At 46.8% G+C, this 26324-nt stretch overlaps 1 protein-coding gene across 2 annotated transcripts in view; it reads right to left on the minus strand.

The window, feature by feature from the left end:
* SCAF8 (SR-related CTD associated factor 8) overlaps nt 1–26324 on the minus strand; it is a 1763249-nt gene that overhangs the window by 1226663 nt on the left and 510262 nt on the right. For both annotated transcript variants that reach the window (XR_014963046.1, XM_085611536.1), the window contains exon 10: nt 21270–21381. Coding sequence is in view for 1 of the 2 variants with exons in the window: in XM_085611536.1 (XP_085467662.1) it covers nt 21270–21381 (112 nt within the window). In the remaining variant the exon portion in view is untranslated. The remainder of the gene's footprint in view (nt 1–21269; nt 21382–26324) is intronic.

Raw genomic sequence — 26324 nt, forward strand, 5'->3', positions numbered from 1 at the left:
GTCCTTTAAATCCAGAGTGGATAGAAAGTCGCCTTGCTGAAGGAGAGGAAGCACTTGTTGGAGTGTTACCATATGAAAATGGTCCTACTGAATGTATAGATTTAGTTCTCTGAGGTACAATATATAGGCCTTAGAGAGCCGTCCTTTTGGGGAATTAGGAAGAAGAGGGATTACACTCCTGTTCCTTGGCATTGTAAAGGGACTGGTTCTATTGCTCCCTTTTGCAATAAAGACAGAACCTCTTGCTTTAGAAGAGTGATATGTTCTTGTGACATGAGGTGTTACCTTGGAGGAATATTTGGGGGAGCACTTGTACGCTCAAGGCAATAATCAGATTGGATAATTTGTAGAACCCATTTGTCTGATGTAATCGTATTCTAAATGGGTGGAAATTGTGAAAGACGTCCCCCGACAGTAGTGAAATGATCAGGGGGTGAGGGAAATAAGTCACCGCTTGTTGTTAGCAGGGGAGGTGCGTGTTGAATTACCTCTGCCTCTTCCCTTGCCGTTGTTTCCTCTATATCCTCCTCTAAAATAACCTCTTGAAGAGGGCGACTGATTGTTGCCTTTGTAAGAGGAGGAGGGATTCTCTGTAGATACATTCTTGGAGCCGCCCCTATAGAATGAGCGACGAAAGGAACACCTGTTAGAAGGTGACTGTAAGGCCCCCATGGACTACGCAACTTCGGTATCTTTTTTCATCTTTTCTAGTGATACATCAACAGCTGGGCCAAAGAGATGTTTATCAAAATGTTGTTTAAGAATAGATACTTGTACTTCAGGCTTGAACCCTGAAATCCTTAGCCAAGCAGGTCTACGGAGTAGTACACTAGTGTTTACTGCTCGAGCTGCTGTATCTGCCTGATCTAACGCACACCTGATAGATGTATTAGTTATTATTTATCTTTTTGAATAAGATCACTGGCTTTAGTCTTGCGCTCATCCGGAAGGAATGCAATTAGGTTTTAGAGTTCGTCATAATGAGCTCTATCATACCTTGCCAACAATGCATCTAATAATTTGGACTCCTTATCGCGAGGAGGGGCATTCCTTGTAGTTTGAGAGTTAGCTCTCGTACGAGTATTGGAAACAACCAGAGAGTCTAAGGGTATCTGGCCTTTGATATGCACAGGGTCATTAGGTGCAGCTCTGTGTTTTTTCTCTACCCCGGGAGTGATGATCCTAGCTCTTACAGGGTCTTTAAAGATATCCTCAGTATGTTTGAGCATCGCCTTTAACATTGGTAATGTTTGTGTAGCCCTTTGAGATGAACTCCAACAATAAATCCTACTCTAAACTCTCCTTAAGAAGCTCTACTCCATGATATTGTGCGGCCCTATTAAGGAGGTCAATGTACCTACTGTTATCATCTGGAGGTGAAGGCTTGGATGGATATAAGTCAGGGTCATTATCTGGTTGAGGGACATTATAATGATCCCATGGATCGGTATCCTATGGTGCATAGTCGTCTATATCCCCATCCCCTGTGGGTCAGGTGATGGTGGCGTAGGGGAAGGATAAGTTACTTACCTGTAATCCTAGTTCTCTTCCAGGGGTATCCTCATCAATAGTCATAAGCACTGAATATTCCCGCCCATGTGCGGGGACCCCGGAAATACAAAAAAAATTATATATGAAAAACATATATATATATACACTGCTCTGTATATGTATAAACATATATTATTTTTTCCAAGCAAATGCAGCCCCCATAGAAGGCTAGACAATGTAGACACAAATATCCAATAATCGACCATAGGTATAATAATAATACACCTAAATCTCTCTTTTTTTTTTAATGAGGTAAAAAAACTCATGATAAAGAAAAGAGAACACTGTCCAAAACACAGATCCACAAAACATTGTTAGCCTGCAGGCTGCATTGCAATACAATACCATAGAGACTGAAAAGCCTTGTACAGGTAAAAACTGGCCTTTAAGGCAGCCCTGACTCCAATATCCCATCATGCCTCAGGGGTGACAGTTGGGTCAGTTGTTCTTTGCGGGACCGTAGTCCTAAACACAAAGATATACTTCTTCCATGTTTAATAATACACTTCTCATTTGCCTGGGGAGGCGGGTGGGTTGCTTATGACTTTGATGAGGATACCCCTGGAAGAGAACTAGGATTACAGGTAAGTAACTTATCCTTCTCTTCCAGGGGATCCTCATCAATAGTCATAAGCACTGAATAGAATAGCAAGCCCACCTTCCACCTGCAGGCAAATGAGAACTGCACTATACATGGAGTAAAAAACCATTGAAACTGAAACAATCAGTTATTGAACAGATTCCTCTAGGAGGCTTGTCCTACTTGAGTGTCTGCTCTGGTGTACGAGTCCAGACAATAATGCCTCGTAAATGTATGGACAGATCTCCAAGTGGCTGCATTGCAGATCTCGGAGAGTGGGACATTATTGAGAAAAGCAGCAGTAGCCGCTTTGCCTCTTGTGGAATGCGCTTTAGGTAGAGCGACCAATGGCTTCTGAGCCAGTTGGTAAGCCAATTTAATACCTGACACAATCCACCTAGCAATGGAACGTTTGGATGCAGCAAAACCTGTGCGGACAGCACCATAGTTTACAAACAATTGGTCAGATTTCCTGACAGCCTTAGTCCTATCTAGGTAGAATTTTAGGACCCGCTTAACATCTAAAGAGTGCAACGCCCTCTCAGGTGGCGAGGAGGGGTTGGGAAAAAAGGTTGGCAAAGAGATAGTCTGATTGACATGAAAATCTGACACTACCTTTAGTAAAAAAGATGGATGAGTTCTCATCACTACCCTATTAAGGTGAAAAATCGTGTAGGGTTCTTTAGAACAGAGGGCCTGTATTTCACTCACCCTACGTGCTGAAGTGATAGCTATTAAAAAAGCTGTTTTCCACGTAAGGTGCTGTAAAGTAGCTTTATGTATGGGCTCGAAAGGCGAACTCATAAGCTTAGAAAGAACAAAGTTCAGCTCCCAAGAAGGCGAGGGAGGCCTTACTGGGGGATAAACCTTTTTGAGCCCCTGCAAAAAATCCTTCACCACTTGCATCTTAAAGAATGACTGCTGCGATGGAGAGCGCCTATATGCTGTAATGGCCGCTAGGTGAACCCTGATGGAGGAAAATTTCAACCCAACCCTGGCTAAGTTAAGAAGATAAGGCAAAATCACTTCCTCTTGACATTTTGTAGGGTTATACTGATGCTGACTATACCATACATAAAACCTCTTCCACTTACAGAAATAAGAGTGTCTTGTAGAAGGCCTCCTATCTTCCTTCAGGAGCCATGCTGTTAAGCTCAGCGAGGGAAGACTGGGATGGTAAATCTTCCCCTGCATCTTGGTTAACAAGTCCGGTCTGCACAGCAAACGCTTGAGAGGTCGGATCGACATGTGGAGGAGATCCGTGTACCACCGCTGCCTCGGCCAGTCCGGTGCTATGAGGATCATCTTGGTAGACGAATGTTGCAGTTTGGTCACTACCTTGGGGATTAGAGGGAGAGGCGGAAAAGCGTACACAAATGTCATTGACCAATTGATCAAAAGGGCATTCCCTATGGATACTGGCCGATGGTATCTTGAGGCGAAGCCTCGGCATTACGCGTTGTGTTCGTCCGCGAAGAGATCTATTTGCGGACGTCCCCACTCCCCGAAGATGTCGTCTAGCACCTCGTCGGTGAGTACCCAGTCCTCTGGATCTTGAAAATGACGACTGAGTAAGTCCGCTTTGACGTTGAGCTCTCCTGGCAGGTGTACTGCCTTTATCGAAATGTTCCTTGCTAGGATCCAGTGCCACAGGGACTGAGCCTCCAGCGAGAGCGTCCTGGATCGAGTACCCCCCTGTTTGTTCAGGTAGTACATTGTGGTGGTATTGTCCGTTTGTACTAGAATGGGACTCGTCCTGATTACGGGTAGGAACGCTTGGAGGGCTAGGTGGACTGCCCTGAGCTCCAGCATGTTGATGTGGTACAACTGTTCGCTGCTGGACCACAGCCCCAGGGTCTGCAGGGATCCCAAATGCGCACCCCAACCCTGCAGGGATGCGTCGTGATCAACGTCTGAGATGGGGGTTCTTGATGAAAAGGAATTCCCACCTGTAGGTTGAGTGGCTTCAACCACCACTTGATGGACTGCCTGGCCGCTGAGGAAAGACAGACTGTTTCCTCCCATAGTGAATTCCTTTGGTCCCATTTGTCCTCCAGATCTTGTTGGAGAGGACGCATTCTCAATCTGGCATTGGGCACTAGGAAAATGCAAGATGCCATGGCCCCAAGCAGAGACGAGATCTGTCGTGCTGTAGACAGATTGTTGGTTATAATCTGCTTGTCTTTGTGGATAAGGGATAACCGTCTCTCCTCCGAAGGAAACACTTTTCCTACTACGGAGTCTATAGTTGCACCCAGGTAGTGTATTCTTTGTGTTGGTGTGAAGGTGGATTTCTTGAAGTTCACCCTGAGTCCCAATATGTGACACAAATTCAGGCAGCGTGCCAGCTGTGAGTGTACACTGAGGCGATGGACCTTTTATCAACCAATCGTCTAGATAGGGATAGACGAAAAATCCTGCGCGCCTCAGTGCAGCCGCTACTACCGCCATGTATTTTGTAAATACTCGAGGAGCTGATTTCAGGCCAAATGGTAGAACCTTGAACTGATAGTGGGAGGTCCCCACCACGAACCTTAGAAATTTCCGATGACTCTGTAAAATGGGAATATGGAAGTACACGTCTTGCAGGTCCAACGAGCACATCCAATCGCCTCGACGGAGAAGAGGATATATTTGGTGAAGCACAAGCATGCAAAACTTTTCTCTTTTGATATGCTTGTTCAGTGTTCGTAAGTCCAAGATGGGTCTGAACTCTGCTTTTGTATTTCTTTTTTTAATTAGAAAATATCTGGAGTAGACTCCTCTCCCTCTCTGCGCCCTGGGAACTCTTTCTATTGTTGATTTGAGCAGAAGGTTTGCCATTTCTTCTCTTAGCCTCTTGAGGTGTTGAGATGATTGTACAGGGTGAATCGAGGGAGGGGGACTCCGGAAACGAAGCGACTATCCATGTCGCAGTATATTGAGAACCCACTTGTCTTTTGTGATGGATTGCCACTCTCGAAGATGGTGTGCAATACTTCCTCCCACCGGAGCGGTGGACGGCATTGGAGGAAGCTGTCTCTCATTGCTTTCCTTGAGCCTTGTTTCCACTGCTGGACTGGCGGTTGTTTCCACATCCCCTAGATGATCTGCAGGACTGAAATTGTTGCTTCTTCTGCCCTTGTTGGTCTTGATTTTTCTGCCATTGAGGGGTTTGAACCCTCTGTTGGTAGCTACGCCTGTCGGTTCCCCAACGACGACGCAATTCTTTTCGTTTTTCTAGCCCCACGGCTTTCATGGTCTCGAGTTCTGACTTCATGCGAGCCATTTCGTCATCCGCATGAGAACCGAAAAGCTAACTACCAGAGAAAGGCAGATTCAGAATTCTTGCCCGAGCTTCAGGTTTCAGAGCCGTCAGCCTTAGCCAAGAGGATCTTCTGGCGGAAATCCCATGAGCATACGAGTGGGCTGCCAACGTTGCTCCATCCGCTGCTGCGCTTATCACTTGGTTTGAAACTAGACTGCCCTCGTGCAAGATCTCCTCAAAGTCCTTTCTGTCTTCTGAAGGTACTTTCTCTATAAATCTCTGAAGGGACTACCACAGTGATCTGTCGTAGCGCCCCAGAAGCGCTGAGGCACTGGCCACTTTCAGACTAGAGGCCGCCGAGCCACATACTCTTCTCACCCAAGAGTCTTGTGATTTACTTTCTTTATCCGGCGGCACTGTGGATGACACAGCCACTGAATGAGTTTTTCTGTCAGCAGCAGTGATTACAGAATCCGGTGGAGGGTCCGTCTTGAGAAATAGAGGATCCTCAGGGGACGGACAATATTTTTTAAGAATCCGCGCCGGCGCAGATTTGATAGTCGCTGGCGTGAGGAAGATGCCCATTACCGGTTTAGGCAACCCAGGGACTAAAGGCAACAGTGGACGAGACACCGCTCGCTCAGGAAGGGTCTCGAAAATGACAGAGGAGGTGGTTTCTTTTACAGGCATGGGAATGTTCAATTTTGTCGCTCCTCTGCACAACACATCTTGGAAGGTGCTGATGTCATCCACTGGCGATACTCTAGTTGGTGGTGTATCTGAGAGCGTGGGTGAATAATCCCTTCTGGACGAACGGCTTGACGGGGAGGATGAGGGGGACCTACGCCGCCTTCTCCCCGATCTGATTGACTCTCTTCTACGAGAAGTGGACCTGGATCGCCTTCTGGGCGAACGTGAGCGCCGTTGGAATTCTCTTCCTCGAGAATGGGATCTTGCTGGTCGTGACGGTAGATCCAGAGCCCTCAATCTTGTTAAGGAAGCATTAACTGCCTGAATCATCGAAGTGTCCTGAGGTATTTCCCTAGTGGGGCTCTGAGTGAGAGCATTGTCTTCCTCTTGAGAAGTATGCTCCACTGGAGGAGCTGGAGATAGACCCAACACCTCCGGCGATCCGGATCTTGATCTCGAACCTTCAGAAGCTGAAGGTGAAATTGAAATAGGACGAGATGAATCGTGCTCCGATGTGGTATATACCAATCTATGTGGAGATTTGCGTCTCGATACTGGCTTGAAAGTCAAACTAATGTGTGACATTTCCTGGTATCCCACCGTGGAGGACCGTCTCGACGGTGATAGGCCTTTCACCGGAGACCTGGACTTCGACGCCGAGCGGATAACCGGCGATGTGTCCTGCCTCGACGTCGAGAGCCTTGTCGTCGACGGAGGACCTGTCCTGGACGGAGGCCTAAAACCCAACGGGGAATCTCGCCTTGACGTCACTATCTTCTCTGAAGTTTTGGAGACCTTTGACGACGGAGGTACCTGCCTCTACGTCGACTCAGACGGAGGCACCTGCCTCGACGTCGACTCCGACGGAGGCGCCTGCCTCGACGTCAAGTGTTCCGACGATGATCCTTGTCTCGACGTCGTCAGTACTTTCGACGACGATCGCCTCTCTGGACGGCGAATCACGTCTCGACGACAACGATCTTTGCCTCGACGTCACTGTAGATTTCGACGTTGAACGCCTACGCTCTTCATGCGACGTCGTTTCTCTTTTGGTGTTGATTTCGACGTTGAGCGATGTCTATCTCTCGACGTTGAACGATGTCTTCTTGACGTCGATCGGTGATTACTCTCCTTCGACGCCGATGGTTTTCTTGACGTCGAAGTTGCCGACGATGAACGAATGCGCTTCGCCGCCGGATCGAGTGTCGACCTGGACTTTCTTTTGGAAGCATGACTCTCCCTGGACTCCTCACCTCTCAGCGACGATCCTGCCGCTGGAGTCTTCGACGCCGAGCCCAACTCCGATGGAGAACAAACAGGGACCAGCTGCTTCGACGTCGACTGCTCCGAAAGGCCATAAAGCCCAATTCTCTCTCTCTCCTTCAAAGTTCTCTTTGAAAGGTCCTTGCAGTGACGACAGGATGCAGGAGAGTGCAGGATGGACAAGGCATGAATAAAGAAGGCATTTTTCTGACAGAATTTTTTTTTTAAATCTAGTCAGAAAACACAGGAAATACGCTTCCCCAACAGAATTTAACAAGAGGAAGCCAAAAAAATTACCGTAAAAGTAACAATTCTTGACTATAAAGTCAAAAATTAAGAGCTGAATTCCAGGGTCCTGACTGAAGGAGCCGGAAAGAACAACTGACCCAACTGTCACCCCTGAGGCATGATGGGATATTGGAGTCAGGGCTGCCTTAAAGGCACGGTGCCAGTTTTTACCTGTACAAGGCTTTTCAGTCTCTATGGTATTGTATTGCAATGCAGCCTGCAGGCTAACAATGTTTTGTGGATCTGTGTTTTGCACAGTGTTCTCTTTTCTTTATCATGAGTTTTTTACCTCATTAAAAAAAAAAAAGAGATTTAGGTGTATTATTATACCTATGGTGGATTATTGGATATTTTTGTCTACATTGTCTAGCCTTCTATGGGGGCTGCATTTGCTTGGAAAAAATAATATAGGTTTATACATATACAGAGCTGTATATATATGTTTTTCATATATAATTTTATTATTTCCGGGGTCCCCGCACATGGGCGGGAATATTCAGTGCTTATGACTATTGATAAGGATCCCCTGGAAGAGAATGGGTAGGTGTAATCAGCAATTCTTCATGAATGGTTGAAGGTGAAATAAGGAGGAGAAGGGTTAGTGACCACATTTTTCTTCTTTAAAGGAATGTGGTAGTCCTCTGGTAAGCCCATTTTCCTCTTTTCAGGAAGTATGGCATGAATATTTTTCGTTTCGGGATTAGTCACGATTTCCTTCTGTTTCAGATCCGGTGGATTTTCGGTCCGAGGCTTTTTAGTTGCCATACTTTCTTGAGATGCTTGTTTTGGCATCAAAAGTTTTGGCTCTGAAGTTTTCGACTCTGCAGCTTTAGCTTTACGTAACGGTGGCACGGAAACCAGGAGGTGTTTCGCTTTCGACAAGGAAGGTTTCGTGTCGGTACTGGCGTAGGGACAGGTACAGCCCGAGCCGGAAGGCTGTTTATGTTTCGGCGCCGAGCCCGAAGGCAGGGTGCTTGAAACCTTTTCTCGGTGCAGACCTTGGCCCGAAGACAGAGGAGGGACCGGAGCCTTTTTCTTATAAAGGAGATGGTATGGGAACAAGTCTCTTTCCTCACGATCCGTTGTCCCGGTGTCAGGTCTTCGGCATCTGAGTCAGCGTCGGATACGGATATGTGCTCCTCCTCCATTTCGGCTTCCTACGCTTGCAATTCTTCATGTTCGGACTCTTCTCTGAGAAGGTCCAGCGTAGAGCCGCTTTGTTGGTCCATTTCGTGTCGTCGAGCCAGACGATCATGGAGGGTTTTCTTCGACCGAAACGACTGACACACGTTGCATCCTTTCTCATCGTGATCCGGAGATAGTCAAACCTTGCATACTTCGTGCAAGTCGGTGCGCGGGAACTTAGAGCGACACCCTGGACATAACTTGAATGGAATCCGTTTTAGCAGCAGCTACCGATCCCGGCGTAGATAGGCCCAGCGGCCTTCCTTGAATGTTCCGGTGGAAGGTTTTCGAGAGCAAACGATGAGCAGAGAATAGGAAACACAATAGATAAACAATACCGTCGAGGGTAGAGGATTGCGCCTCAAAGGGGGCCCAAAGAAACGGTGCTGAACAGGAGCGCAACAATTCACATTCGAACCCGATGGCGCAAAAAAACAATCTAACAATGGAGTCGATGCCCATGTGCACGATCACCAAAAGCAGAAGTCACCTACCTCGTGACTGGAAAGACTTCATCCGGACCCAAAACTTGATAGCGATCTATGCAAAAGCATATGATCTACAGGTCATATGCCTCGAACACATAATTTAACATTAAAATACTAGTCTGTTTATACATTACCAAGTTGGCAAAAAGGTTTACCACTATTTCTTGTGTCAGTTGCTTTGGACAGCTTAACGAGAGTCAAATTAAAAGTCAGGAGAAGCCAGAAACGTCTGACTGCTGCCTGTGGTCTTTGCTAAAGTGACCAACTGTTAATCTGATGGATATGAAATGCAATAGTTACCTTTTGCAACACTTTAAACCAACCAACTGGAAGACTTATAGAAACCCATAACAGTTAGGGGTGCCGTGAAATGTAAAACATTTACAGTCTGCAATTCCTATTTTTAAAACTCATACGTCTGGCCATGGCAACCTGGAGTGACTGTGACTGAGCCTCACAACCGGTAACTAACCCATGGTAAAAGCACGAAAAATGGAATGCACATCTCTACCGCTAATGTCCACCTTTTAAGATAAGGCCACAGCGATAGGGTAAGGGGCACTTGACTGATTACATGTGAACAAGTGTAAACCCCTGTAAGGGCTGCACATGAGCTAATCCGGTCATTGTGAGAAAGTGGCTCTGTATATACTGTTCCCTAATAGGTACAGTGTGTACAGAGTCCACGTCCCCAGAGGTTTGGCAGAGGCTAAAGTTAGATATAACCTTACTCTCTAAAGTGGTAGCTTGGTCGAGCAGTAAGGCAGTATCAGAGGACAGTGTAAAGCATTTGTTGCACACAGTCAGCAAATGGTCTCACACACTCAATAACTGAACTCTAGGCCAATGGTTTCTATATAAAAAATATATGTTTGTTTTATTTTAGAACCAACAATAGGTATCAAAAATATACTTTCTCAGAATGAGATGCTTAAGGTAAATACTTTTGCAATATGCAATTGGCTTTTGTAGAAAGTTACAGGTTGTTGCAATAGGCAACACAATTTCAAACACAATAATGCATTGCGTTCAATGGAAGTTTTAATTATTTGCAATAGATTACTTTCAGGATTACTTTTGTAATTCCAGGACTGGATCCTAGATTCAGTCCTGGGTTAGTTTTTAGAAACAAGTGATAAAACTTAACTTAGTTGCTGTTATGATTTTTAGGCAATATTTTGCTATTTTAAAAGTCGACAAGAAATTTCATAGACAACAGTCAATGATTCCCTATGGAAGAAAATTCAAGTTGCAGGTATAGTATGTTCTCGTTACTTTTGTAATCCAGTACTGGGTGCCTAGACTCAGTACTGGGACCTCTATCTAAAACAGGTAATAATTACGTTTTCACAGTTTGAACGATTTTTAAAGATTCCCTATGGAAGAAAATTGGGTTACTGGCAAGTACGGTTGTGAATATTTTTCAGGGTCAGTGCTGGGTACCAAGATCCAGCAATGGGATCTCACCTAATAGCAGGTGAGTATTTTTGTTTTCATTACTCGGCTGATTTTTGGTGAATATTTTAAGTTTTGAAAACTCCACACTTAAAAGAAATTTCAGGAAAAGTCAGTCAATGTTACCCTATGGAGAAAGGAATATGCTACTTACCAGTATGCATCTGTTCTTGGAATGTAGAGCTGCAGATCCACACACTAGGATAGTAGATCGCCATCTGGTGTTGGGCTCGGTTGCTTGCACGTTGTTGTTGTCTTGGAAGAAGTCTTTGTGGTCACAAAATAGGTGACTCCTCCCTTGGACGATAGTGCGCATGGGCATCAACTCCATCGGTAGATTGTTTTTCTCTATGATGGGAAATGATGGAGTTTGTAGAAGACAGAGAGATGTCCATGTGTGATATCTAAGTAAGATAATGCTGGAACAGATACAGGTCCTGAGGAGGTGGGTGGGCGTGTATGGATCTGCAGCTCTACATGCCAAGAACAGATGCATACTGGTAAGTAGCATATTCCGTTTGAGGCTTATGAGCTGCAGATCACACACTAGGATAGACTATATAGCAGTATCTCCCCTAGCGGTGGTCACCTGTATCGGTTGCAGCAGTTTGAAATAAAGTTTTAAGGCCAGCTTGGCCCACAGAAGCTTGTTGCTTTGCTTGCACGTCAACACAATAGTGTTTAGTGAAGGTGTGTGTTGTAGACCATGTGGCTGCCTTACAAATGTCTTCTAAGGGAATGTTCCCCAAGAATGCCATGGAAGCCCCGATTTTGCGTGTGGAGCTCTAGGGGGAACTGTTAGTGTGCGTTTACCTTTGTGGTAGCATATTTGGATACAATTAACTATCCACCTAGCTATCCCAGATTTGGAAATGGGCTTGCCCTTATGTGGTGGAGAGAAAGCTACAAACAATTGTTTTGTTTTGCGGAATGATTTGGTTCTGTCAATGTAGTAAAGAAGGGCTCTTTTAACATCTAAGGTATGAAGAGTTCTTTCCGCTACAGAGTCTGGGTTTGGAAAGAACACTGGTAACTCTACTGATTGGTTAAGATGAAAAGGAGATATGGCTTTTGGAAGGAATTTTGGATTTGTCCTAAGAACCACTTTGTTACGGTGTAATTGTAAGAATGGTTCTTGTATGGTTAAAGCCTGGATTTCACTTACCCTTCTGAGGGATGTGATAGCGATAACGAAAGCTACTTTCCATGTGAGGAACTGTAGTTCGCATTTATGCAGAGGTTCAAATGGGGGTCCCATGAGCCTAGTAAGAACAATGTTTTGATTCCACACTGGAGAGGGTGGTAATCTGGGAGGAATCATTCTTTTAAGTCCTTCCATGAAGGCTTTGATCGCAGGGACTCTAAAGAGTGACAAGTGTTGTCTTTTTTGTAAGTAAGCTGCTAATGCTGCTAGGTGGAGACGTATGGATGAGTATGCTAAATTACATCTTTGCAAGTGTCGTAAGTAGCAAATGATGTTCTGGGTGGATGCATCCAGTGGGTGTATATTATTGTTAGTGCAGTAAATGGCAAATCGTTTCCATTTTGCAGCATAGCAAGCTCTAGTGGTAGGTCTTCTTGCTGCTTTTATAATGTTCATGCAGTCTGGTGGCAGGTTAAGGTAACCGATCTCTAGGACTTCAGGAGCCAGAGCGTATGCAAATCTGCCAGACCAGTTCATCCATAGCGCATTGCCCTTTGACTCCGGGTGGGGAAACCTGGCGGCGAAGGTTGGGCATTTTGCGTTTGTGTGTGGCGAACAGATCTATGTCTGGTTGGCCCCATTTTTTGAAAAAGGGCAGTAGAACTTGGGGATGTAGTTACTATTCGTGGATCTGTTGTGTTTGTCGACTTAACAGATCGGCAATTTGATTGTGAACCCCTGGAAGGTGTTCTGCAAGTAGGTATATGTTCTGAGGAATGGCCCATCTCCAAATGTTCTGTGTGAGCTGGGACAGCTGCATAGAATGTGTGCCTCCTTGTTTTTGTATGTAATACATGGCTGTCATGTTGTCCGTCCTGATGAGGACAGCTTTGTTCTGTACATGTAGTTGGAATGATTTTAGTGCTAGGAATACTGCTAGCAGTTCCAGGTAATTGATATGGGTCACTTTCTGTTGAGTGGTCCATTTGCACTGAGTGGTGTGTCCGAGGAGATGAGCTCCCCATCCTGTGAGTGATGCGACTGTTTTCAGCAGTATCTGTGGAAGAGGCTCTAGGAACGCCCGCCCTTTGGACAAGTTTATGTTCCACTATTGTAGAGAGCGATGTGTGCGGCTGTCCACCAACACCAGATCTGTGAGTTGTCCGTGGGCCTGGTTCCACTGACGTGCTAGACATTCTTGTACGGGACGCATTTGAAGTCTTGCATAAGGCACAATGAAGAAGCAAGACGCCATCATGAATATGAGTTGCATGAACACTCTGGCTGGAAGAGAGTGTTGGATTTGACATTTTGTAATAAGGGCTTGTATACTGGCTATCCTGGCTGGGCTATGTTAGGGCTGTGGAGGTGTTTATGGTGGCTCCTAGATACTGGTGTATATGAGAGGGTTGGAGATGAGACTTGGGATAGTTGATTGTGAACCCCAAGTTGTGTAACATTTGGATGGTTTGGTGAGTGTGTATAACACATTTGTTGAATGACTTGGCTTTTATTAGCCAGTCGTCTAGATACGGGAAAACATGAATTTGTTGTCTTCTGAGATGTGCTGCTACTACTGCAAGACATTTTGTGAATACTCTGGGCGCGGTTGTTACCCCGCATGGAATGACTGAACTGGTATTGTTGTCCGTCCACCACAAACCTTAGATACTTCCTGTGAGCAGGATGTATGGGAATGTGGAAGTAGGCGTCCTTGAGATCTAGTGTGGCAAGGAAATCGTCTTGCTACAGCAGTGGGAGCAATTGTTGAAGAGTGATCATATGGAAATGATCTGAGTGTATATACAGATTTAGGGGTCTGAGGTGGAGTATTGGTCTTAGAGTCCCGTCCTTTTTGGGGATTAGGAAGTAGAGTGAGTATACCCCTGTCCCTTGATGCTGTAAGGGAACTGGCTCTATTGCGTGCTTTTGGAGCAGAGAGAGAACCTCTTGTTTGAGGAGCGCAAGGTGGTCTGGGGACATTGGACGCCGTTTGGGTGGCATGTGTGGGGGGGGTAGTTGTAAGTTCCAGGCAGTAACCATACTGAATAATTTGTCTTAGCCACTTATCTGTTGTGATGGAGTTCCAGACAGGTAGGAACTGTGTTAGTCTGCCCCCGACTGGAGTGGAATGGTCTGGGGGGAGCGGAGGAAAGTCACTGTTTTGTGGCAGGGGAGGTGTGAGTGTTATTACCTCGACTTCGTCCTTTGTTGTTGTTTCCTCTGTATCCGCCTCAAAAATATCCTCTACTGGGGGATGTTTGTGTAGTGGCTTTGAATGTAGATGAGGTGTCTGCTCCCATATTTTTAGAGGCCCCTCTGTAGAAGGAGAGCCGAAAGGAGCCACGTGCTTGTGGAGACTGTAATGCTCCCATGGACTTAGCAGTCTCGGTGTCCTTTTTCATTTTTTCAAGGGCAGTGTCCACGGCAGGCCCAAACAGCTGTTCTTGGTTGAATGGCTGACTAAGTATGGTAGTTTGTACCTCTGGCTTAAAGCCTGAAATGCGTAGCCAGGCATGTCGTCTAACGAGCACACTGGTGTTAATTGCTCTAGAGGCAGTGTCTGCGGCGTCAAGTGCACATTTAATTGACACATTTGAAACGAGCTTGCCCTCTTGGATAAAGTTATTTGACTGGGTTTTATACTGTTCAGGCAGATGTTGTAAGAAATTCTCGTAGTGTGCCCTGTCATATCATGCTAGTAGTGCTTGGGTGTTGGCAATACGCCAATGATTAGCGGCTTGTGCTGCTACTCTTTTGCCAGAAGCTTCTTGCAGTTTGGATTCTTTGTCCGGGGGTGGTGTATCTCCGGTGGTCTGGGAGTTGGCGCGTTTCCTAGCATTGGAAACGACCAAAGAATCCAAAGGGAGTTGGCCCTTGATGTAGTTAGGGTCTTCAGGGGCAGGCCTATATTTCTTTTCTATTCTAGGGTTAAGAACCCTGGCACGGGCGGGTCTTTAAATACTTCGGGGGCATGCTTAATGACTCCTTTGATCATAGCTAGTATTTGTACTGACTTTTGAGATTGTTCAAAAGTATCTAAGAGCAAGTCTTCCTCTGGTGCGTCGGAGTGCATTGTAACGCCAAGATAAAGTGTCGCTCTATTTAATAATTGGCCAAACCCCAGGTGATTATCTGGGGGAGATGGTTTGGTGGGATATGGCTGTGGTTCTGGCATGTTTGTTGGGAGAGGGAATGCTCAATCATCAAGTGGTGAGGTATCTGGATCCGTGAATGGGTCATTAAGATCACCCCCACCCGCTAGGTCATCATCATCATCTGGAGGTGGTGTATGTGGTGGAGAAGTTACCAGTAAGGGTGGTGTAGGTAGAGGAGGTGGGTTAGAAAGCAGTATAGGAGAGGAAGGGGGCATAGGCGATGTTGCAGAGTCCTTCCTGTGTACAGGAACTGGTGCAGATGGTGTGTCCAGTTTTAGTTTCTTACATGGCATAGCCGTGACATGTTCAGTTTTTGGGTTGATATAAATCTTTTTCTGCCTTGGATCGATGGGATCTGGGTGAAAAAGTTCTCGTTCCTCAGTAACAGTTTTTGGTGCCGATTTTTTCGGTTCCAAGCGAGGTTTTGGTTGATCCGTGTAGGTTTTGGCTTTAGGAGGCGTATCAGAGTCCTTAGCCGTTTTTTTCGGTGCCGACGATGGTTTCGGAGCCGAAGCTGGATATTTAGGCTTGGGAACCTACGACGCCGGGTCATCTATGGGTCTTGGCGTTTTCGGGGCCGAAGGCGAACAAGCCGATTTTAGCGCTGAGTGTTCTTTTGGCTTCGGTGCCGGTGGGACAATGACATGCGGTTTGCTCGGTCCCGAGCTACCGGAAGGCTTGTGTTGTTTCTTCGGAGCCGAGGCAGGGCTTCTGAAGGATGTTTTCCGTCTCGACTGGGGCCAACAGGCGAAGTCTTGACCACTGCCTTTGGTTTTGGAGGGGTTGGGGCAGGGGCAGTAGTACTCACACGTTGCCCAGGAGTGATGAGGTCGTCTGAGTCCTCTGCTTCGGAGATGATTTTGAGATCCTCGGAATCTTCTTCTGGGACATCGGAGCCTTCATCAAAGATGTTTCCGGAGCTGGTCTCTGTGCCATGATGTGTCTTCGAGCCCTTCGATCTCAAATGGTCTTTTTGGATCGAAAGGATGCAAAGGCTGGACAGCTGGACTCGTCGTGTTCAGGTGATAGGCACAGGTTGCAGACCTTGTGATGGTCACTGTGTGGAAATTTTGTTCCACACTGGGGGCATTTTTTGAAAGGCGTCCTTTCCATGAGCCGTAGGCCTTACGGCGTGGATAAGCCCAGCGGCCCGCGTCTACGTTTGGAATCGAGCCGGTGAAATCGATGATGAAGGTGATTCGATGGTTTATGTGGAATTTTTGCGCTTCGAGAAGCTTGCAATTGAGATTTCCAACCGGAGTGGAAAAGTTGCATCCGAACCCAATGGCGGAAAAAAACAATCTACCGATGGAGTTGATGCCCATGCACACTATCGTCCAAGGAAGGAGTCACCTATCTCGTGACCACAAAGACTTCTTCCAAGACAACAACCTTGTGCAAACATCCGAGCCCAACACCAGATGGCAATCTACTATCCTAGTGTGTGATCTGCAGCTCATATGCCTCGAACATTGAGTTATCGACTTTCGGGTAAGTACTCGACTGGCAAAGTTAAGGTTCTGGGCACAGACTCAGGGGTCTCCCAGGGTCAGGTAGGTACAGTTGTTACACCCTCAGCGGCACAGGGGCAGTCGGGTGCAGAGTGAGTTAGGCCCAATGTTATCCTATGGGAGGCAGGGGGGCCTTGGTTGGTGGCTGATGACTAGCAGGCCACGCGGCTGTGGGAGCTGGGCTCCTGGTCACTTGCTCAGGGCAAATGGGGAAGTAGATAGGTGCAAAGGTTACACTGCCAGGGCCACTCAGGCGGCTGGGTGCAGGGTGCTATTGAGCCTTCGGCCGCTCAATTGATTTCAATAGGAAAGCTCCGGTTTAGAAAAAGACTGCAAGCTCGGGGACGAAGATTCTTCAGGTGCCACCACCACTTCGAGAGGTAAGTTAGGTAGTTGGAGGATAGGTAGGTACCCAGGAGTTGTGCACAGGGGTGCCTTTTGGTGTCGGGTAATCTTACCCTCTGTTGATCGCGGTTGGGGGGGGTACCTGGTTCTGAGGCTGCAGGCGTCGTCAGGAGCGTCGAGGGAAGTCCTTGGGTGCCGGACTCGGGGTCACAGTCGCCGGGGGGTCGTCCTCGTGGTCTTTGTTCACTCCGGCACAGGCCAGGCTTGGCGGGTGCAGAGTGGGAAGGGTTAGCGGTTCCGGGCCGATGCTAGGATGCTGAGTTTGAGCAGAGCCTCTGCTCATGGGAGTGCTAGGAGCCAAAAGGTAGCCAGGTCCTCCGGGGTTTGTGAGGTTGCTAGCCACAAGAGGTGCCAGGTTGTCGCAGGAGCAGGTTCAAGGTTCGAGGGTCGACAGGCCGGTAGGGCTAGGGCCAAAGCAGTTGGTGTCTTCCTCTTCTTAGCAGCTGCACGGTAGGTCTTCTTTCTCCTTGCTCTTCTTTGTATTTTTGAATCTGGAATCTGGGGAAGGTATACTAGATTTAGGGGCGTTACAGGTAGGTAAAGGGCAGGGACCAATGGGTTCCTGTCCTGGGGTGGGTACACCCCCTTTTCTGCCACTCTCCTGTTGGAGGGGGGCAGTAGCCTAGTCCTGATTGGGTAGGGCCTCCCATCTTCAAGCTGGCGAGCGCCCGGAGATGTGCTTCACCTTGCTTCCCCCACCTGAAGGGTGGGGTTGGCAGGCTGGCACATCCCCTGTCCTTATTTGGGGTTTCCAGGCCAGGCTTCCGGCCAGAGTGGGGGTTGCAAGCGGCCTGGGGAAGCTCACAGTGGCGGCAGGCCTTTGAAGCTTCCCCCTGCCCATCCTGGGGGAGGAGACCTAGCACCTCGCCCAGGATGTGCATTGTTGCAGGCCCAGGAGAGCAAGGGCTCTCCTACCTAGGGGTCCAGCAACATGTCTGCTGTGTGGCAGCCTAGGCAGCCTCTCAGACCAGATGTGGATTGTACGTTGGGTTTCAGGGGGCATCTCTAAGTTGCCCTCTGTGGTGCTTGGTACATTAAATCCCACACTGGCATCAGTGTGGGTTTAATGTGCTGAGAAGTTTGATACCAAACTTCTCAGTCTTCAGTGTTGCCATTATGGTGCTGGAGTTCCTGTTTGACGAGCTCTCAGCACCATGTACTCTTAAATGGCAGCACTGCACTTACAGGGCCCAGGAATGGACCTGGGTACTGTAGGGGCACAGGGCTAATGCTTCTGTGCCCACACCACTGGCATAGGGCACCCAGCTAGAGGGGGGGCTGATGTATGCCAGGGCAGTGTAGGTGGTGGGCATGGCACACAGGGATGTGTGCCATGTCGACTGTTTTGTCTTGTACCCAGACACTCAGCCTGCAAGGGCAGTGTGTGGGTGTTAGGGTACAGGGCCTCTAAGGGTGGCACAATGTGTGCTGCAGCCCTTAGAGGCCTGCCCTGGTCACAAGGCCCTGGGTACCTAGGGTACCATTTACCAGGGGCTGACATGTGGCCAGGGTTTGCCAATTTGGGTTTGAAGTTTTTGTTTAGGGAAGGAACATAGTCCCTGGGCACCTGATTGGCAGGAGTCCAGGTCACACTCAGTCAAAGTACATTCAGCAATTCAGCAAAAAGTGGGGGCATACCATGCAAAAAAGATGGCACTTTCTCACAGTCATGAGCAGCCCAGAAACAGCACACGGTGAGCCTGGATTAGAAATTGACCTGGGGTAGGCCTCATAATATCAGTGTACATTCACAGGGAACGTCATTGTGGTTTAAAGTCTGGAATGCAGTGATACTCCATTTTACATCTATGGAGAAGGTTGCTTTAGAGTGCAGTTATACGTTCCTTCAGTGTACAAAGACCAGTGAGAGTTCCAAGACGATATCTGTACAACTTATAGGTCATGTAGTATTGTCATATTTCTCTGGCTCAGCTCAGGATCAGAGGCCAGGCCTTTTCTCTCTCTCTCTCTCTCTCTCTCTCTCTCTCTCTCTCTCTCTCTCTCTCTCTCTCTCTCTCTCCAGCAGCAGGTACAAACACCAACTCGCATAAAGGGAGCAGTGAACAATGTTTCCCTTCGCTCCTGAGGAGGAAAGCAGCGGGGATGAAGGATCTGCATCCATCAATTAACTGTCACACTATACCAGGGATGGCCAAGCCCAATGATCAAGGAAGGGAGCCTTGACCTCTGCAGCCAACACAGGAGGGAGTTCCCCTTTGTAGATCCGGTGGAAAAGGTCCTGGCAGTGATGTCAGCAAGGGGCGTAGTTGAGGCCCCCTAGGAGAGGCGGCCAGTGTGAGAAAGTGCCCTCTTTCTGCATAGTTGCCCCCACTTTTGCTTAATTGCTGAAGTGCTTGGACTGAGTGTGCCCTGGGCTCCTGCTAATCAGGTACCCAAGGCCTATGTTCTTTCTCTAAAACTGCATTGAAGCCTAAACCCAATTGGCATCTCTTGCCACAGGTCAGCCCCTGGTAAATGGTACCACAGGTACCTAGGGCACTGTGACCAGAGAAGGCCTCTAAGGGCTGCAGCACTTCTTGTGCCACCCTTAGAGGTCCTCTACCCTTAAACACACACACTGCCTTTGCAGGCTGCATGTTTTGGTACAGAACAAAGTGCAGAGTGGACATGGCACAAATCTTTGTGTGCCATGCCTACAACCCACCGCCCTGGCATAGATCAGTCACACCTCTAGCTGGGTGCACTATACCAGTGGTGAGGGTACAGGTGCATGAGCCCTGTACCCCTACAGTGTCTTAAGTCCATTCTTAGACCTTGTAAGTGCAGTGCTGCCATTAAGAGTATTTGGTGCTGGGAGTTTATCATTAAGAACTCCACAGCACCATAATGGCTACACTGAAAACTAAGAAGTTGGGTCTCAAACTTCTCAGCACATTGAGCCACCAACGATGCCAATGTGGGAATTAATGTAAAATGCACACAGAGGTTCTCTTAGAGATGCCCCCTGAAAACTAACCTACCACTAGTGTCCAGGCTGATTGGCTGCTTGCAGCTGCCACCACCGGACATGTTTCTGGACCCCTGGGTCAAGAGCATGCTGCTCTCTGGGGCCTGAAACAATGCGCATCCTGGGACGAGGTGCCAGGGCCTCCTCCCCCAGGATGGGCAGGGTTCACGAAAAGGAAGCTTCAAAGGCTTGCTGCCTTTGTGAGCTTCCCCAGGCCACTTGCTGCTTTCAGCAACTGGTCCCCACTTTGTGCGGGAGAATCGGTGGGAAAAACAAGTGAGGAAGAGAGGTTTGCACACCTCTGCCAACTCCAGTCCTCAGGTGGGGAAGGCGAGGTGAAGCACAACTCTCAGTCCCAGCCATCTTGCAGATGGGGGGACTCAGCCAAACAGGGACAGGCTCATGCCACTCCCACTGGATGTTGGCATAAGGGGTGTACCCAGCCCAGTGTAGGGACCCATTGGTCCTTACCTTTTACCTATCTGTATCGCCCCTCAATCTAGTATTTAGGGTCACCCCTGAATCTTGCTTCCACATACAAGAAGAAACTACAAGAAGGACCGGACAGCCATGCAGAAGCTAACAAGAGGAAGATGCCCACTGACTTGGCCCCAGCCCTACCGGCCTGTCTCCACCTCAAACCTGCACCTGGCGAGCAACCACTGTCTGTTAGGTCGATTTTCAGGGGGCATTCATAAGATGCCCTCTGAGTGCATTTTTCATTAAATCCCACACTGGCATCCATGTGCGTTTAAGAGAGACAGCGCGCAAGAGAGTGTGTGTATATATAAAGGAACACAACCTCACACAATAAGTGCTGCAGTCCTTGGATGCCTTCCCTGGCCAAAGTTCCCTTGGCACCTGTGGTACCATTTACAAGGGACTGACCTGTCGCCAAAGAGTGCCAATTGGGTTTTGTCTCAATGCAGTTTTAGGAAATGAACATAGGCCCTGGGTACCTGGTTGGCAGGAACCCAGGGCACACTCAAAGTACATGAACAGTTTGGCAAAAAGTGGGGGCACCCGTGCAAAAAGAGGGCACTTTGTTACAAACGCTCTTTCTTTTGCTATTTCTTTTGTTCATAACAGTTTGCATGACAAGCATGTAGCTTGCTGCACTTCCAGGCACTTGTATGTACTGAAAGTCTGTTCAGACTGAACTGGGAATTACACTACTAACTGCATCCATCCGATGGGTAGGAAAGGTTATTTCTCATTGTGGAACCCAAAGGAAAACCTTTAAACCTAGACGCTAGATAAGAGTCAAATAAAGTGCATGCGGAATAGTTACATTGGAAAAAGTGCCACGTTGAAACCATAGAAAGGCTATGCTCACCTGAGAAGGCTGTTCCATAATTTGCTGCCGTAAGTGCTCTAGATTCTGTTGCTGAAGATGCTCTGCAAGTTGTTGAAATAGCGAGCTGTTTAGGGTCTCTGTGACAAGAGAGCTGAAAAACACATTTTCCTGTTAAATTGACAGTAAACTTTGTAGAAAGTGCAAAGCTTGGAGAACCACATATGCATGCTTAACAATGCATTTAGCTTTTAGAACTTAAACACGATTATTTTCCTTTAAAAAAGAGCTATGCTACTCTAACAGAATAGCAACAAAAAAAATGTAAGAATGCAGGCAAACTTAAATATAGAGGCCTTCCCTGGATACACTGTCTTTCGTACCCATGGTACCTTTTACAAGGGACTTACATGTGGCCAGAAAGGTGCCAATTGGGCAAACAAAGGTACAGTTTTGGGAAATGACACAGGCCTTGGAACCCTGATTGGCAGGGACCCAGGGCACATCAAGCCAAAGTGCATCATAAATCTGGCAAAAATTGGGGGTAGTTACTGCAACATTAACCCACTTTCCTGCATACACAAGCTGGAAAACACAACTGAAGCAATTGACGGCAATTGACGGCAAAAGGCATGATGGGATATTGATGGACAATGCCAAATTTCAGCCCTCGTATGCTGCTACTCCTTAATTAATTTCCTTGATTTACACAATTATAAGGATTTTCCACAAAGACACTTAACCCCTTCCATGCTGGACGGATTCCCCTGCTGTGCTGATCTTTTCCTGCGCGGGCGTGGTCATGACGGAACGGTTCCGTCATGAGCACAGCTCAACCGTGGCTCATGACGGAACCGTTCCGTCATGAGCACCGAAGGGGTTAAGATTTTCAAAAATAGTTAGACCAGGCTACATAGCAGAACTTGAGGAGAAATATGTCAGGGGAGAGTATCCATGTAAGGAAATACCTCTTTATATATCGTTGACGTCAAACTTTTGGACTGTTGCTGCTGATTTTTCGACTCAGAGTGCACAGAGGCTTGCTTAGCAAACCTCAGTGACAGTGCCCCGACCTTAAAATCTGTATGTTTGATTGACATACTCAACTGGTATTGGCTACTTTACTCATAAGGCCCTAGAAAATGGTGCCCAGGGCCTGTGTTTTGAGGGTCCAGGCAACTGGCTTCACTCAGGCACTGGTTGTGCCATCCTAGGTGTGACAAAGTTAAACATGGCTAAGGTTCTATTACTGCAAAGGAAGGGCTTTTTTAAACAGCTAACTGGACTTTGCCTTTTAAAATTATGGCAAACCACAAACCTCCACTTTTTAATATATGTAAGGCACACCCTAGGGCAGGCCTAAAGCAGGGTGCTGTATAATAAAATGTTAAAAAATTACTTTTACATGTTCCAACAGTAAAAACCTACAATTGCCGTTCTTACTGTGGAATGGGCTAATAGCCCCATTGGTGGGAGCAGAGTTGCAAATGGACACCTCAGCTTGGCTAACTTTTGACTGGTACTTCTAAAATTGATAATAAAAAGGTATCAAACAGCCCGGTACATTAAGCCCAACCTGATGCCCAGGTCGAAATTAATGTAACTCATTGCATTGTGCATTTTTTAATAAAGTTCCAACTTTGTTGCCAAAAATTTACTGTGCCCGTTTATGGTTGCACATGGAGTCTGTCCGCGAGACCCCTTTCTGCCCTCCTGGAAAGTCTCCCAGCAAAGGACATAATAGAAGCCTGGGTGCGTGAGGTGTTACCTATCCTTGGCAGGACGCCACATTGTTGTTGGCCCAAAAGGCGAACTTCAAAGGGAAAGCCACCTTTGAAGAGCAAATGGGAATCATTTGGGAGAGGGGCTGCTCTATTGTTTAGGCAGACAGGTCGACACTTGAGACAAAGAGCAGAAAATCCGTTGAAAAATTGGTTTTTCAGGGCGTGTAGTCCCTTTGGTAGCCAGGTAGGAAGCTGGCTTTGTATATACTATACCAAAGTAAGGTAGTGTGCAGAGAGTCCAGTGGATCTCTAAAGATTAACTGAGGTAAAAGTAGATATTACCTTACTGTCTATTAGTGGTAGTGTGGGCAAGCAGCAAGGCTTTATCAGAGGGATGTGTTAAGCAGGGCTTGAAAAATCATAAAAATTTTACTAGACCTGCAGGTCTAGTAACTTTAATAATATTTTTGACCAAACTATAATGTACTTGACCCATGAACTAGTCTCAAATTATGTGACCCTAGGCAAATATTTTGTCTTATGGAGCTGCCTATGTCTTTATTATCACATAAGAGCACCTTCAAATATGCAAGCTCACTATTTTTGCTGTACAAAAAAAAACTTTATTTACTAGACTAAATGTTTGCTCCATGTACAAAAAGAATCAAGCCCAAATATAGGGTACACATGATTCCTGGCTTGCCTCTTAGTTCATTAATGAACAAGTTACTTACCTTCTGTTACGATGTATCTGTAAGAGACTTACATTAGTTATAGGATTCCTTACCTTAGAATTACCCCCAGGCGTCAGACTGGATCTGGAGAATTTTTCTCTTAGCAGTACCCCTGCGCCTCAGTAGGTGGTGTTGGTCGACTCCGCATCAGTCGTCGTCGTCGCCGCGGTGATGACGCCGTGATGTCTACTTAGGACGCCACCCCTGCGTGCTTACGTCAGTTCTGGCACGACTTTCCACACCAGTACCTCAGAGTAATGCAAGACACTGACCACTGGTGCACATAACTAGGGCCCTGGAAGGAAGTTCCTTTCCCTAGAAGTCAGTTCGCAGAACGGGGAGGATGGGTGGTGTGGTAAGGGATCTTTAACTAATGTAGTCTCTTATAGATACATTGTTACTGAAGGAAAGTAACTTGTTCATCTGAAAGAGACCATAAGTTATAGATTCCTTGCCTTAGAATAGCTACCCCAGCAATGCCAACCCTGGAGGTGGGTCTGCAAACTACATTCACACCAGAAAGTCCTGGAGAAAAGAATGGCCAAAAAAGTTGTCTCTACGGACTTGGCTATCCAGGCAATGTTTGGTGAACGTGTGTAAGGATGCCCACGTGGCTGCTTGCCACATGTCAATACGCGGAACTCCACGTCCCAAAGCAGAAGAGGCTGCTGTCGCCCAGGTAGAATGGGCGCACATTCCCACTGGAGGTTCCTTTTTCGCCAATGAATAGCAGATTTTAATCCATAGGACAACCCTTCGAGAGATGGTGCGTTTTTGTACGGGCCGACCTTTCTTGGCTCCCGCATAACCCACAAAGAGATGATAGTCCACCCAGAAATCTTTAGTGCAGTCAAGGTAGAAGGACTGCGCATTCTTTGGGTCCAGACTGTGGAGTCTCTCTTCCTCTTTGGAAGAGTAAAGAGGTGGAAAGAAGGTGGGCAATGTGATGGTGTGACTTATGTGGAAAGAGGTATCCACTTTGGGTAGAAAATAGAGTCTAGTGGGAAGGACCACTTTATCCGGATGGACTGCAAGAAAGGGAGGCTTTGAGGATAGAGCCTGAAGCTCACTTACCCTGTGAGCAGAGGTGACGGCGAGCAGGAAGGCAGTCTTCAAAGTAAGAAGTCGAAGAGGACAGTTATGTAGTGGCTCAAAGGGAGCACACATAAGGTAAGTAAGGACAAGATTCAAGTCCCGTTGGGGCATTACAAAAGAAGGGGGAAAAATATGAGTAATGCCCTTTAGGAATCTATTCATAATAGGGGACTTGAAAAGAGAAGGCTGATCAGGAAGGCAAAGAAAGGCAGATATGGCCGAGAGGTAGCCTTTAAGAGTGCCCAAGGCAGAGTCCTGCTGGGCTAAAGAAAGGATTAACAAGAGGACCTCAGAAAGAGAGGCAGAGAGGGGATCCACAGCCTTTGCTGTGCACCATGCCACAAACTTGTTCCATCTACAGGCGTATACCGTTTTAGTGGAGGGATGCCTGGCTGCCAAGATGAAATTACACACTTCAGGATGGAGGTCAAAAGCAGTCAACTGTGGCCGCTCAATCTCCACGCAAGGAGGTGGAGGCTGGACAAGTTTGGTTGGAGGACCCTCCCCTGCTGCTGTGACAGAAGAGCCTACCGAAGAGGCAGTCTGATCAGAGGATCGATGACCATATGTAAGAAACTGGCCAAAGTGAGGTACAGTGTGTATAGAGTCCAAGGGTCTCCAGAGCTTTGACAGAGGTTAAAGTTAGATAGAACCTTACTCTCTAAAGTGGTAGCTTGGTCGAACAGTAAGGCAGTATCAGAGGACAGTGTTAAGCATTTGATGAACACACTCAAGAACTGAACTCTAGGCCAATTGTTTTTGTATAAAAAAAAATATACTGTTTTATTTCTAGAACCAAGCAAGCCTGGTACAGGTAAGCATATAAATACTTTGCAGTAGTAAATTACTTGTATGAACACAGTTCAAAATTGCAGTATAACTTGTACTGATTTTGGTTACAGTTTAAGTAAGCAGTTTGCAACACTTAGCAGGTATAGTACATTCGAATGAATGTGCTTTTAAAGAAAAATGCAATTAATTACTTTTGATAAGACAGGGCTGGATCCTAGATTCAGAACTGGGACTTTTCCTGAAAACAGGTGAGTAACTGCGTTTTGGTTAAAGGTATGATTTTTAAGGCATATTATTGTATTTCAAAAGTTGACAAACTTTTTCACATAGAATCACCAATGTTATCCGATGGGAGGAAATTCACTTAGCAGGTAAGTTACTTTAATGTTATTTTTTCTTACTCAGTGCTGGATACCTAGATTCAGCACTGGGACATTTTCTGAAAACATTTGAGAAAATGAGTTTTTTTTTTTTTGTTTGTTTTAACCGGGTGATTTTTAAGGAATATTCTCCGTTTTCAAAAGTCGACACTTAGAAACTTTTTGGGAGAAAAAGTGTCAATATTATTCTATGAAGAAAAAGAGGTTATCGGTTTCCAGGTAGGTAATCGGTCTTTTGAGTTAGGGTTCTGGGGTAAGACTCAGGGGTCGCACAGGCACGGAAAAAGAAAGAACGGACTTTCACGCACAGGAGCGGCGTATAAGTACACATGGCAACTTCATCCCGGCGACCACGACACCGACGCGGAGTCG

The sequence above is a fragment of the Triturus cristatus genome, chromosome 6, assembly GCF_964204655.1.
Source record: "Triturus cristatus chromosome 6, aTriCri1.1, whole genome shotgun sequence".
Classification (NCBI taxonomy): Eukaryota; Metazoa; Chordata; class Amphibia; order Caudata; family Salamandridae; genus Triturus; species Triturus cristatus.